The 14,097-nt window shown below is 33.7% G+C and overlaps 1 protein-coding gene across 1 annotated transcript; it reads right to left on the bottom strand.

Moving 5' to 3' along the window:
- Nucleotides 1-1,232: 1,232 nt before the first annotated feature.
- LOC123311998 lies at nt 1,233-12,540 on the bottom strand. Its single transcript, XM_044896164.1, has 3 exons — nt 12,093-12,540; nt 4,543-4,638; nt 1,233-1,833 (listed from the first exon to the last, which is right to left on the bottom strand). Exons 1-3 carry the CDS (start codon nt 12,444-12,446, stop codon nt 1,459-1,461), a joined length of 825 nt encoding a protein of 274 aa, XP_044752099.1. The 5' UTR covers nt 12,447-12,540; the 3' UTR covers nt 1,233-1,458.
- Nucleotides 12,541-14,097: the final 1,557 nt, after the last annotated feature.

Genomic DNA, 14,097 nt, shown 5'->3' with positions numbered 1-14,097 from the left:
ACGCCCGGGGGAAGCTTCCCGCTTGCCCCCCCCTAGATCCGGGCCTGTCAAAACCGAATGTGTAGGCTGATGACGTAGAAGGTGACAAATTTCAAAGCTCAAAGCTCACTTGCCTCACTTACAGAATTCGGTTCGTTAGCAGTGGCGTAGCATAAACAGTGGATAAAAAAAGTTTCCAAAAAAAAGGTTGTTAACAAAATGTCACTGTCGACTACAATAACAAAGTCTACTTACCGTATAGCAGAAAGATTATTGAGTTATAACTCGATAATCTTTGGTAAAGATGAGAGTAAAATACATGCACCTTCATCTTCGAGCTAAACAGCGGGTTCCACAAAACCGTAATTTTCCGATCAATTATTGGTCTGTAACTCAATTTTCAAAACGATATCACTAAAACCTTTTCCTTCTCGAAAATATCCAAGAAAAAGCAATTGAGAATCATTGAATGGATGTTGTACATGATGATTTTATGAAAGTCTGAACGCTCTTGTGTGAATTATCGATTGAAAACAAATTGACGTTTATCCGACAATCAAAGCTTTGTGAAACTGATGGTAAATGGACCGAAAATGGTTAGGTATATCTATGAAATTCCTTCTAATTCCTCTTTTTGTTTTAAAAAAGTAAACTTTTTGAAATAATTCCTCATTCAAATAATAATTAAAAAAAATAAATATATGACGTAATAATCTGTGGGTTATTTAGGTGCAATTTTGAAGAGAAGTCAGTAAAAATAAGTTACCCTAATGTATCATTATCCCTGCCAAAATATGCAACAGGTAATTTGAAAGATATTTGAAAAAATTAGGTTGGCACTTAATTCCTTCAAATGGTAGTAGCTACCTATAGTACCGATCTTCCTTAGTATTGAGCTTCAGAAAAAACTTTACACGAAGAAGTGCCTTCATCTTTGAACGTACCTAAGTACCTACTAACAGTTACAGAAATCAAACTGGTACATTATTCTAGCTAGATCACTTTGTACCCATGTACCGTGTGTTTCATGTATGCGGGTCGCTGGATTTTGTACATTACCTATTCTTTCAACAAAATTGAGGGCTCTCAAGGACTATCCAAAGGTTTTATTGGAAATATTATCGAGCATAGACATAGAATTAAAAATTAAAATTATTGCGGAAAATTCAAATTCGGGTTAGAGGCTCGCTCAGGTATAATTCTTTTCAATCAATTTTGTTTTGGAATGGTGAAAGTTGAAATTTTTCAATGAATTCAAATCGAAACATTTATTCTTCATCAAAATATACAATATATATGTTGAAGTGGGATGAGTCAAAAATTATCTGGGGAGCTAAAAAGTCAACCCTCTAGTGATATTACCGGTCCTTTTCTCTATTTTATTACGATACCTACATTTTGTTACATGGAAATTGACTAATTATATTCATTTCTAAACCAGAAAGCTCTTCTCCCTCACACTTATCTTCACTGTCTTTATTACAAGAGTTTTGTTGTTCTTACTTTCTTTTCACCTTCGTTTACATATTTCTCTGCAGTATGCACCAATCTTGTTTGCATAGAAAGATTGCCCAGCTGTGCTTGGAATAAAACGTCATTCACGATTTTTTCTGCCCAAAATCTCTGCCCCTCATTTATGGTTCGTAATTTGTGGGCGACTACCCTACCAAATAAATCATAAAAATCTTCTTCTCGCCCTAAACTAGTCTGAAAATCAGGAGGAGTCGAACTGTCCACTGAATTTTCAGAAGAAGAACCATTTGTGTTTGGCATACCCTTTAGATTAGGGGAACTAGATGGAGGAGAATCTTTTGGAGGTAATGTAGACGAAGTTGATGAATTTTCTTGCGCACTCCCAGGAAACCACCTTTCGTTTATTAAACATATATAAGTCAACTTATTCCGACGTATAAATACGGTTTCATTAGACCAAAATAAGAAGGACAAATGTCCGCGTGGTAGACGTATAAAATCAATCCTGGATATACGTCTCCTATTCGTATTTTATATACGTCTGATACTCGTATTTCATATACGTCTTTTAGACTACTTAAGTAATTCAGAAATTACGTCGAAAACCAGTCGTCTATAGACGTTCACAACTCATATATTATAGACTATATTTCAACGACTTCAATGTACCAAAAATAGACGTTTAATAATCGTATTTTGTACTACAATTAAGTATCAGTAATAGACGTCTCTGAACAACGTTAGACCTACTGTTCATGTATACGATATCCGACGATACGATGATCCGAAATTGCATTAATATGTTTTGATCGATGATTTCGAATAAAATAAATTGAAAGAACAACAAATGCACTTTCGGATCATCGTTTATATTGTGGAATATCGTATGAATGAACATTAGGCTTGTTTGTTGTTAGATATTACTGTTCTGAATATAGTCAATCTTCAACATTTAGTTTAACAATCTTACCCTCTTCCATACTTATCCTTTTCATAGTTTCGAATAAGACATAACGTATTGTCAATCGGATTTTAGGAAAACTAAATTTTAAACTAGGTCTCAAACCAATTTATTCAGAAAATAATAAAATAGTAGTTTTCAAAATTCAGGTATATACATTGAGCACACCTCTTTAAATAAACATAATGGTCTATTCCTATATTTTCAGATTGCTTCAATCAGATGTATCCACATCAGCACTACGGCCTCTGTAAAATGTTATTTCAGTTAGTTTTAGGAGAAAAAAACATGTCGAACAAAACATACCAAATATCTTTTTCATCATATTAGTAGACTTGAAAGTGGAGAGCTTTCTTCAAAATCGGTTATGTCATTTTGTTTTTTAGCAGATGTTTAAACATGTCCATCACTATGTTGAATCAGAATCCATTTCAATCACTCATGACAAAGTACAATTAATTTCCTCCAGACAAAACAAACACAGTAAACACACACAGCTCACGAAACTATTTCAAGATGGACGACAAGGAGAACGAACTACGAACAGCGCATGCCGCATAGCATAGCATAGAAACACGGCCGTGACTGCCACATGCGTGTATTGTAACGATAACTAATTGCCTATTGGCCGTTCGGGCCTGCGTAGATACTCAATCCTCTGCCTACGTAAACATGGCACCAATGTTGCCAGGCTATTAAAAATGTAGTAGATCTTGAACATTCTCATAAATCTGCTAGGCTTGTTTGTAGACTACAATTATATCAAGTGAATAGTAATTGAAGAGGGCTCATTCAGTTTTCCAGATCACAAGTATAGACAGCAGTATCTTTGATGTTTGAAGCAATCAGTGTATGGACAGGACATTAGGTATTTCATTTCATGTGACAACGCTGTGAATTGTCGAATTGGGGGACTTTTAATCAAAGATATTATATGTGTAATATCTTTGCTTTTAATTGGTTGACGACCATCAATCCGAATGAATTAAACTCCATTTGGCGAGGAAACTATAGAAAAATATGCAAATATGCATTTTTTTTGTTCAATGTAAATTTTTTTTTTCATTTATTGCACCTATGGTTGTACCCTCTATTGAAGAATATCTAGTATGAATGTTATACATATAAATTATTCCTGCCACGGCTTAACCATTTATATACAGCTATCATTTAAATGGTGATTTTTATGGAAAAAGATTAAGTTCGATGTGAGCTGAATAATTAGCTACCTGGTGAAATCAGTTCAAACAATTAAAGCACTTATATAAGCTGAATCGCTTCTTCAACTTCAAAAAACTTGAATGTTTGGAACTATATGTACTAGGTGTATAAAACTCAGAAAAACATCGATATGACAATAATGAATAAAGGACCAGTATTTTTGTTTCTTCCTGATAACTGGAAGTAATGTAGTAGGTATCTACATATGGTTTATAATAATAGTCATATTTGAAACCTTTCATATATTTGTCCAGTGTAGACCTCAATGATGAGTGTTAAAAAAATTCGCACAGATTGAAAACATACCATATATCCGTTTAATATACCTAAGTTCATGGAGTAGGAGGGAAGGTTGAAATATGTACGACTTATAGTCGTATAATTTGTGGAACTTTATAGACCTAGTTCATAAATTATGAAAAATTATTAAAGCTGGGAAATAAGCGATATATATTGTAGGATGCATATTGTTCCAATCGTAAAAACACAACTGGGAGACAAAATAGATCTCATTATGTATATATGACTTCCACTTATAGACATTTCAAAAACCTATCACATATTCGTTTAATATAGGTGTAGGAAGTACGTCGAAAAGTACAATATATTCGACGTATAAATCGGAGATCTTGTAGACTTCGTTAATAACTGATGAATATGACGAAGAGTTTGAAATAATTGAAGTATATAAACAAAAAATAATCTTCAGTTCTTGAAAAAACTATTGATAAGCAAAAAACATATAGTGTGGTATATATAGGTAACGCTAAAAGACGTTTTATAAACCTACTACAGAAAAATGGTATAATATAGACGTAAAATACTTGTACTGTGATAGACCAAAACGAAAAATATACCATCAGGATGAATATTAGACGTATACTAAACCAAGGTGTGTTTCCTGGGCTAGCTGGAAGTCTGATCTGAGAATCCATTCTCGAAGTGGAGTCCTTTGAATGCTTAGTTTGTTGTTGGGTGCTGTTCAGGTTCTCATTGGAGTGACTCTGCAACAAAAAGATTTCCTTTTAAGTGTTGTGGATTTGGATCTACTGATTATATTAAGTTTATTTCGAATTCGTCTTATTCCTCTCAATATCATTACCGCTTTTACCGCGCACTACAATACAATTATTGCAAAGTATAGGCAGAGGCACTGTCTGCAGTTCAAAATGAATCAAAACAAAGATTATATACCTTTGAAGTCAAAATAAAATGAAAACCGAAACACTTGGGGTCATAAATTCATCCAACATCGTCTCGAAGGTTATGCGACATCGCGGGGTAAAAACCATTGTCTTTTGGCTCGTAAAGTCGTGACGGCTTGTTTGAGGTACGAAATGTATGGTGCAAACAGTGGGTCCATGTCTCCAGCCCCCCCAAATTTGAATTTTTACCTTTTTGAGACGCTTAAGTTTTGTACTATATATTTTTTCACCGAAAGGTACCTACCGTTGGAAAAAAGTTTTGTACCCCTAATTGAAATGATGAAAATACGGTTTTCAGTTTGGGGAGGTCGTAGACATGCTAACCCCCAATTTTGAAATTGCAATTTTTTTTATCTCAAAGTTTTGTACTAGTTTTGTACCGAAATGTACCGTCAAGAAAAAGTTTGTACCCTAAGATTGGGTTCTCAGGAGGGTTTCAAGTTGAGAGGGCTGGAGACATGTTTTCGAAATAATGAAAGTTCGGTTTCCAAAACAAGTACATTTTGTACCGAAATGTACCCTCAAGAAAAAGTTTTGTACCCTTAAAAAGGGTCTTAGGAGGGTATCAAATTGGTTTTCTCGTTTGGATTGTTCAGGGCGATTTCTTGTTTTGGGTCATATTTTGAAAATGCTCTAGTATACGAACGAATGATCACAAACCCATCAAATTCGGTGAGTGGGAGGACTACACTAATACCCATACATACATATACAGCAGATGTAACAGTTCATCAGTTTCCAGAACCGGGCTCTACTTTTTCCATATTATCGGAAATCATATAGAAAATCACCCTGTAGATGGAAAAGTTTATAAACCTGTTATGGCAATTCAAACTACACTAGATACATTCTAAATAAGATTCATAAAATCTCGTCTACAGATTTAAAGAAAAAAAATATTGAAAATGCGTACTCGGAGATACATTTTTTGGACGGCTTGATTTTCATAGAAAAACGATACCGAGATGTATCAAAAAGTGGACACAGAAGAATATTATCAGTTTAGATCCACTCGATGTGCACGTATTCCAATTTTCAGGGAAAGACTCCCATTTTAGATTGGGCTTTTTTAGTTTTATGGAAAAATGTAATGTTCAAGAAGTTAAATATTATAAGGTTATTCAATCATTTCATTTTTCAGGCATTAGTTTTTCATTTCATTGATTTTCCAAATCTTCACTATTTTCATTTCCAATAGATTTCATTGAATATTGGTTATTGATTCTATGTTTCTGTATTGAAACAAACCAATTTTGTCTTGGTCTATCTTCTAATCGATTGACATTACGTTTTCGTGAGACAAAACTAAGATGTCTAAAACTCTGGTGTATTCACTGATTCGATTTTGTTTTTAATTTCGTGGGGATATGGGATCAGTTTCGTTTTTCCCACTGTAGGTAGCGCTGTTTAGAATTTGACAGAGCATTGTCATTTGATATTTGAAAATAATACTTTTCTACGACGTACGAATATGTGTATTTATAAGCGATTATTGGTATGTGAAAATGTATAAGTTTCGAGAAAGGGGTGTAGAACATTCAATCATTCAACATGTCGTTCAGTAAGTTCAGTTTTCTGTATGAACAATCAAGAACTACAGCTAAGAATTCGGTGTTGTTGGAATTTGAAGCAGAACCAAATCAGATGAATGAACATTCGGGACCGATATAGTTTTATGGAAACTTCAGCAATATTTCAAAGAAACTGTATTGGAAATACGTAATGTGAATTGTGAGCATGTATTGAAAATCAGAAATACATAAATCTATTCGAGTCAGTCACTTCAAATATTTTTCCTGAGTAGATATAGTGAAAATTCCCTTTCCGTCAACTGAATATATTGGATATTTGAACAATCAACTGTGTTTTATCAAAATTATATTGAATTACCCCCCTCACGAATTCAAGTTGTCAAACGAAAATTATCTTGAAGAAGAACAGTAAATCCTCCTTCGAACCCTTATTCGATAGTGTTGAAATATTGCCAGATTTGTTTTTACAACGAAAATTAAACTGTAAATCACAAATATTCCTTAAAAGCTGACAAAATTTTATATTTATATTATATATTTTGAACTCGTTGATCGACATTCGATATCAATGCAAAACAAAATAAAACGAGAGAGTATCATTGGACTTTTCTGAAATGTTGATGCTTGCAAAAAGTGACAAGTGCACACACCAGTGTTTTAGACATCTTAGACAAAACTAATAGATTCAATTTATAATCAACAATGCCGTACCAATATTCAACAAGAGAATATGCCGATATGATATATGTACTTTTATGGATATTGTGATGCCAATGGAAGAAATTCTGTAGAAGTGTATCGTGCTAGATTTCTGATAAGAAGGATTCCCCACCACCAGACCTCATCAGTTTTTGTGTATCTCAGGGAATATGGAGAATTTACAAATTCGCAACCACTGCGGAGGGTATTGTAAATAATAATGAAAACATCGTGGAAATTGCGTATATTTTATTCATTCGAATTATTTTTTCCCAACAATCCAACGTATTATTCAAAACGTTGGCTAATAAAGCTGCGGCTAGGAGCTCAATCCTAGGAATGGTCAAAACTTTCTTAAGAGGAGCTATGCGGCTTTTAGCAATTACGAAAGAGATGCAGTAATCACTACACTCGTAAATAAATAACACAACAATCCATGTATCAGTACTCGCAAGGGAGCACAAAGAACAGGGGTTTCTCAAAAAACAGTTTGCACTACTTTAAAACAGGAAAACTACCATCCATACCATTTAACTGAAGTTCAACGCTTGGAAGCTCCTGATGATGGATCGAGACAGCGGTTTTCAAATTGGCTGGTTTATAGTAGAAGAAGAATATCACGCATTATTTCCACTGGTGAAGTTTCCACAGTACACCAGAGATGGTATAATTAATATGAGAAATTCACATGTGTGGACTCAAGAAAATCCCCATGCAAAAACTAAAAGAAATTCACAGTAGGGGAGACTAGGGAGCTTTGATACATGGGGAGGCTTGATACAGGCTTATATCCGCGATCTGTAGCCGTTTTCAAAAGTTTTATAGTAGTGAACACTATTCTTTGGCAGAGGGCATTGCGTGACGTTAATCTGTATGGCTTACAGTAGTTTGTTTGTGAAATATTCAACGAAGAGTGTTTCGAGGTGAGAAATTGTAAGTTTTTACTCAAGTTACCTAAGGGTTTTATGATCATGCATTAATTCTTCGGCATAAACAAACATTTCACTGGAAAATATGCATAAAACTACTCAATTTACAGTTTTATTCGGTTCTCAAAATATATGAGTATAAGATGAAAACATAAATCCCTTTAAAAATTGCTGTCGGGGAGGTTTGAGACATTTGTCGTGGGGAGGCCAGATACATGAATCATCTTCAAAAAAATATTCCGTAGCTAGTTGGATAGGCCTATATGAAGGCGTTTTCACCATCCAACATATCAAAGGGATTTTTAACAACTGGAATTTATCCGTACAATCCCCATGTATTTAACGAGGTCGACTTTTCTTGTGCGGAAGTGACTAACCGACCATTTCATGATTTTTCTACACCTATGGGACCAAAGCAAGCCAGTATCATTGCTGACCTACCTACTGAGCTTAATAATCCTCTCGATTACTCTCCCAGTACATCGTATCAATCCTCCCATATGTGGGGAGGCTTGAGACAGTTTGCATGTTTTTGTGTTCAACGTTCTGTATAGAATAAGATGGTTATGTTATGAGACTTCTATATTTATTTTGTTGAACGATTAATTGAAGAATTATATAATATAAGAAAAGTCCTGGTTCTTCATATAATTCAGTTTCCAGAATAAAAATTCCAAAAAACGTATCAACCCTCCCCAGTCTCCCCTATAGATTTTCTATAAATATGTGGTGCGGTCTTAAGGATAATGAATTGATTGGACCACATTTTTTCGATAGCATGTTGAATTCACAAATTTATTTAGATTTTTTAAATCATCGTTTACCTGTATTATTAGGAAATGACAACCAACGTGGGATTTATTTCCAACACGACGAAGCTCCGCCTCAGTACAATCTGCAGGTGAATTCTTGCAAAGTCGCTATGATAGGCCTTCCGTGCCGAATAACTAAAGCGATTTGTACGAAATAGTTATTCAAATGAATTTCATTTTTCTTATATCAAATAAATGAAAGTAAGCGCCTATGAATGAAAAAGGTGTGAACGATATTCAGAATGGGGTATTTTCCTAAATTTCAAAATATATGTCATAAAAATCCTTATAACTCAAATATCTCGAAATATATTTTTTCTGATTTCAGAAGTGCTCTTGTGAACATTCTACGTCATTTTCACAATCCGGCAACGCTCATTTGTGTCAATAATGGTCATGAAAGTTTTCTGATCACCATAGATGTAATAAATATCAAGGAGATATATATCTCCTTGATAAATATCTCCTTGATAAATATCTCCTTGATAAATATCAAGTGTGATGATCACATTTGACAAGAAAAACACACAATGACACAAAATGTCATCGGTTTAAAGAAGGAAAAGACACAGATTACAGAAACAATTTTTTGTAATCTGTGGATATCTTCTTGATCGGTTCCAGTGTTGTCGAATTAACAAATATTACTATACTTTAATAAAGGCATTCTACGTCACAAGCTTTTACATAGTCGAAGTTTCGAAGGGTGTATTTCTGAAATGTCTGAATTTTGAAGCGAATCTTTTACGTGTTGGATAACTAGTAGAAAAGGCTTTCCATAAATAATCTCAAATTCGGTTTTGGAGTTATAGGAAACTTGCCCATTGTGTATTAATTTTAGCAGTCAATGTATCAATGTTAATAATATCTATACAACATGACTTGTCCTATACACATGTTTGTTTGTGTCTTCTGGATCAATAAATACTATTACTATTACTATTACTATTACTATTACTATTACTATTACTATTACTATTACTATTACTATTACTATTACTATTACTATTACTATTACTATTACTATTACTATTAATATTACTATTACTATTACTATTACTATTACTATTACTATTACTATTACTATTACTATTACTATTACTATTACTATTACTATTAATATTCATGGCGATTTTTTAGACCGATCCGCTATTGGAAAACACAATCTGAAATGAGAGTCCGTCCCTGAATATTGCAATACTTGCACATCGAGTGGATCTAAATTGATAATATTCCTCTGTGTCCACTTTTTGATACAGTCATCATCTCGGTACGGTTTTTCCATGAAAATTAAGCTGTACAAAAAATTTATCTCCGAGTAACGCGTTTTCAATACATGTTTTTCTCTAAATCTGTAAGTGTGCCACGAGATTTTATGAATCTTATTTAGAATGTATTTAGTGTAGTTTGAATTGCCATAACAGGTTTATCAACTTTTCCATCTACAGAGTGATTGTCTATATGATTTCCGATAATATGAAAAAAATAGCGTCCGGTTCTGGAAACTGATAAACTGTCACATCTGTTCAATGGGGATTAGTGTAGTCCTTCCACGTACCAAATTTGATTGATTTGTGTTATTTGTGATCATTCGTTCGTCCACTAGCGAATTTTCAATATATGACCCGAAACTGGAAATCGCCCTGTATAATCCAAATGACTAACAAAATAGTTAGTCAGCCCACGTACCACAAGCTCACGACAAGCGCACGACTTGACAATAATCCCGTTTTTCCCTTTTTTTCCTGCCTTATCTTCAAGTCGAATAGAAAATTTGATTATTATTCTCTGTATGAACATCTTGTTAACACTAAAACTTTCGGGTGTAATTAGATTGCCGACAACGCCTCATTGAATTCGACAGCGATATAGATTGTCGATCGATCGTGGTACCACTGCTGAATTTGTTTTAGAAAAGTGACTTCTTGAATGGAATGAATTGTTTTTAGTTTTATAAGTTACGATTCTGTTTTGGTGGAAATAACAAGATAATATATAAATAAAATTACAATTGGTTTGTAACAAATTGGCGTACCCAACGTGTCAATTTGAGCTATAGAAATGATCAAAATATGGAATCCAGACGCAAGACTTCAGCTGACGCACAAAAAAACAATGATTCTAATTTTATTGGATTTTCTTTTGAAGATGAGGGAATGTATTAACAAAAAATTTGATGAACATTCTAAGAAAATTGATGAACAATCTGAAAAAAATTATGAACAATCTAAGAAATAGGAGGAAAATACTTTGGAAATTGAAAAATAAATTAAAGAATATGCAGAGGGAAGGCAAAAAGAAAGACAAACAATTGTTTGTCTTCTTTTGCGTAATTACGCAATGAAAGAAACAGCAGTGAACGAAATCGGGAAGAATTAGATTCTACCGAACATAATAAAATCTAAAAGCAGTACGAGAACAGCTGGATGCTAAATTAAGAGAAATAAAGAGGAATATTGAAAAACAAAATGCATTATTTACTGAAGTGCTGAAGGAAGAAAATTCTTGTACGTCAAAAACAATCAATTTGGGGGACAACAACAAGTGGAATTACTATGGAAAAATAGTAGATGAAGAAGAAATAAAAGAAATTGGAACCAGGAAGAAAAAATGGTATCGTCCGAAAAGTGAGAGGAAAATTGAAACACATTTTAAAGAAATATGTAAAGAAGATTGAGAGAAAAAAAAAGGAGAAAACATATTAGGTTCAAGAAGGAGACTCAATAAATATTTTAATTTTGGGGACATTGTTAATGGTTCGAGTTTCCCCAATATAATTCAGTTAGTTTGTTTAATCAGTATGAGAAATTGAAAGATATATAGGATAGGATGGTATCATAAATGATTGGTTGAAAATTTATGATGTTATGGTAATAGAAAAAAAATGAATAGTCAGTAAGAATTTGTTTTAGAAAAGTGACTCCTTGAATGGAATGAATTGTTTTTGGTTTTATAAGGTTTAAGGTACAATTCTGTTGGTGGAAATAACAAGATAATATACAAATAAAATTAGAATTCAACGTTTCTATTAAGGTTCACCTTAATTCAATTAATTTATAATTATTATCATATAATTAATTGAGTTAGGTATTATAGAATTTTGAATGGATACGTAAAATGTAAGTGGACGGTCAATTTTGCCCCTGAGTGTATGTTGATCAACTGCACAACCAATTCCCAAAAGTGTTCCCCTAATTTTGCTGCCAAACCAACTAAGAATGAGGATGAACAGTTTGTGGACGTCGTTTGAATGAAGAAAATCGATAAGAAAATGTACTCACCATACGCCATTTTTCAGATACGGATGTTTCCTCGGTATTGTCTAAAAATCTCATAAGGGGAAAATACCATAACAATGGCACGTATGAAGGGTGTTCTTTTAGCTTCTGGAGTTCTTTTCTGTATGGCGAGATCAATTCTCTTAATATGAATTTCACTTTGAGATTGTTTGCCCCAGAATCTATTTCGAGGAGTTTCGAAACGAGTCTTTCATAGGCATTACCTCTTTTTTGTGGGTTTTGGTAATCCTTGGATTGCACTTTCCAGAGACATGGTTCGGATTGATAAATTAGGATGAACTCCTCTATCCACTCGCGATTATTTGCCAAAGAACTCCGCCACATCGTCACAGACATCGCTAAGAAAGCAGAAAATTAGTTCGATAACAAGGAATGATTGAATGAAAATTGCACGTAGTTATTTACGAATCTCAACCTATTAATCACCTATAGATAAATTCTAATTTTCTATCCGTGCAGTATTGTGTAGTGGTTATCTTATAATATGTTATCAGCTATTGTGCCGCCAATATCCCAATGGCGTCAACACATCAGAGTGTATAATTCTATATCTAAATGGATTCATCATTCCTCTGCTAAAAATTTGCTAGAATTGCGAATCCTGTTTATTCATTACGGATCTTAATCGAGTGAAATCGGATCGAGCTTTCCCAAAGCGTTCATCCTATATCTTATCCATAGTAAAATGGGGAAATATTTCTTTACGAATATGCCGAATTTAAATTAGAATAAACGCTTCAAAACCTGAACTTTTGTAGTCCCTCACACATAAAATCAGTTTCACCTGTATTCCATTGATTTGTGATTCCTGGTCAATTATATTAAGAATATGATATGACGTTCCTTTTGAGCCATATATTCCTTTCATCAATATTGGGAATATCATCCCCGCCTGTTTCTGAATGACTGGCGAAACCGAAAAAGGAAAATAGTCAAGAAACAGAATGGTCCAGACACTTGATATACTTTTTTTACCTAGAGCCTACCCCAGGAATGATAATTTCCCTTGAAAAGTGGAAACATTATATCCAAGACCTTGATGAACACCGGAACAGATAACCTGCAGGAGACCCTGTACTCTCTCCTGCAGGTTCATACTAAGCATATTCTTGTCCTATCCTAAATCCTAACGGTTCTGGGCCCCAGTTTCGTGAGCCTAAAAGTCGAACGAAATGGAGTCAAATAATTCAAGTAATTTCAGCAGTACAGCGGCCGCGGATTTATACATTTGCCGCAGGCTATTCAAATTTTTGCCGTCCTTACCAAATATCACAATTATTTAGTTTAAAATATTAATGAAAATTTTCACTGACACAAAATGTCAGTGAAAATGTACAGGGTGGGCAAATTTCGATGTTTTAGCACTACAACATTCGAACCAGAGGAGATAGACAAAATCTGATACCCCATTCTCGTTCTCTTTTTCTGAGAAACTAACAAGAGTAGTAGTCATTTTTTGCCACCTTCTTTTGTTTTCGAGTTATAAGCGAAAATTGGAAAAATGGCGATTTCGAAATAAATTTATATCTCCGCTAATACTGATGATAGAACTCTGAAATGAAAATATTATACAGGCACTTTTTTAAGTAGAATCCAGTGGCGTGCTTGCCTTTTTAGCAGGATTTTTAATTACGAAGCTATGACCCAAAGTTTTGTTTTTTTAAATAGGAACACTAGATTTCTATGCAATTTTTCACTGATTTCAAAAATATATAACATCGTCTCCTTCCGGCAATGTCATTCTTTCTATGCTTTTTACCAATTTCCACAAAATTTGAATTTTGGAGAAATTGAGTAAGAAGCATAGAAATGAAAGAACTAATAGAAGGAGACTGTGGTAATCATAAGATGCTACATTTTCTATTCTCATCAAAAGTGGAAACCATAGAAATATTGAGAAAATAAGTTTTTCACCATTTTCTATTATTTATAGAAACCATAGATAGGATAGAAACCATATTAATATGGTTTCTATCAATATAAACTT

The sequence above is a fragment of the Coccinella septempunctata genome, chromosome 4, assembly GCF_907165205.1.
Source record: "Coccinella septempunctata chromosome 4, icCocSept1.1, whole genome shotgun sequence".
Lineage (NCBI taxonomy): Eukaryota > Metazoa > Arthropoda > Insecta > Coleoptera > Coccinellidae > Coccinella > Coccinella septempunctata.
Note: the sequence above shows the minus strand (reverse complement) of the source record. Positions and strands in the feature narration are given on the sequence as shown.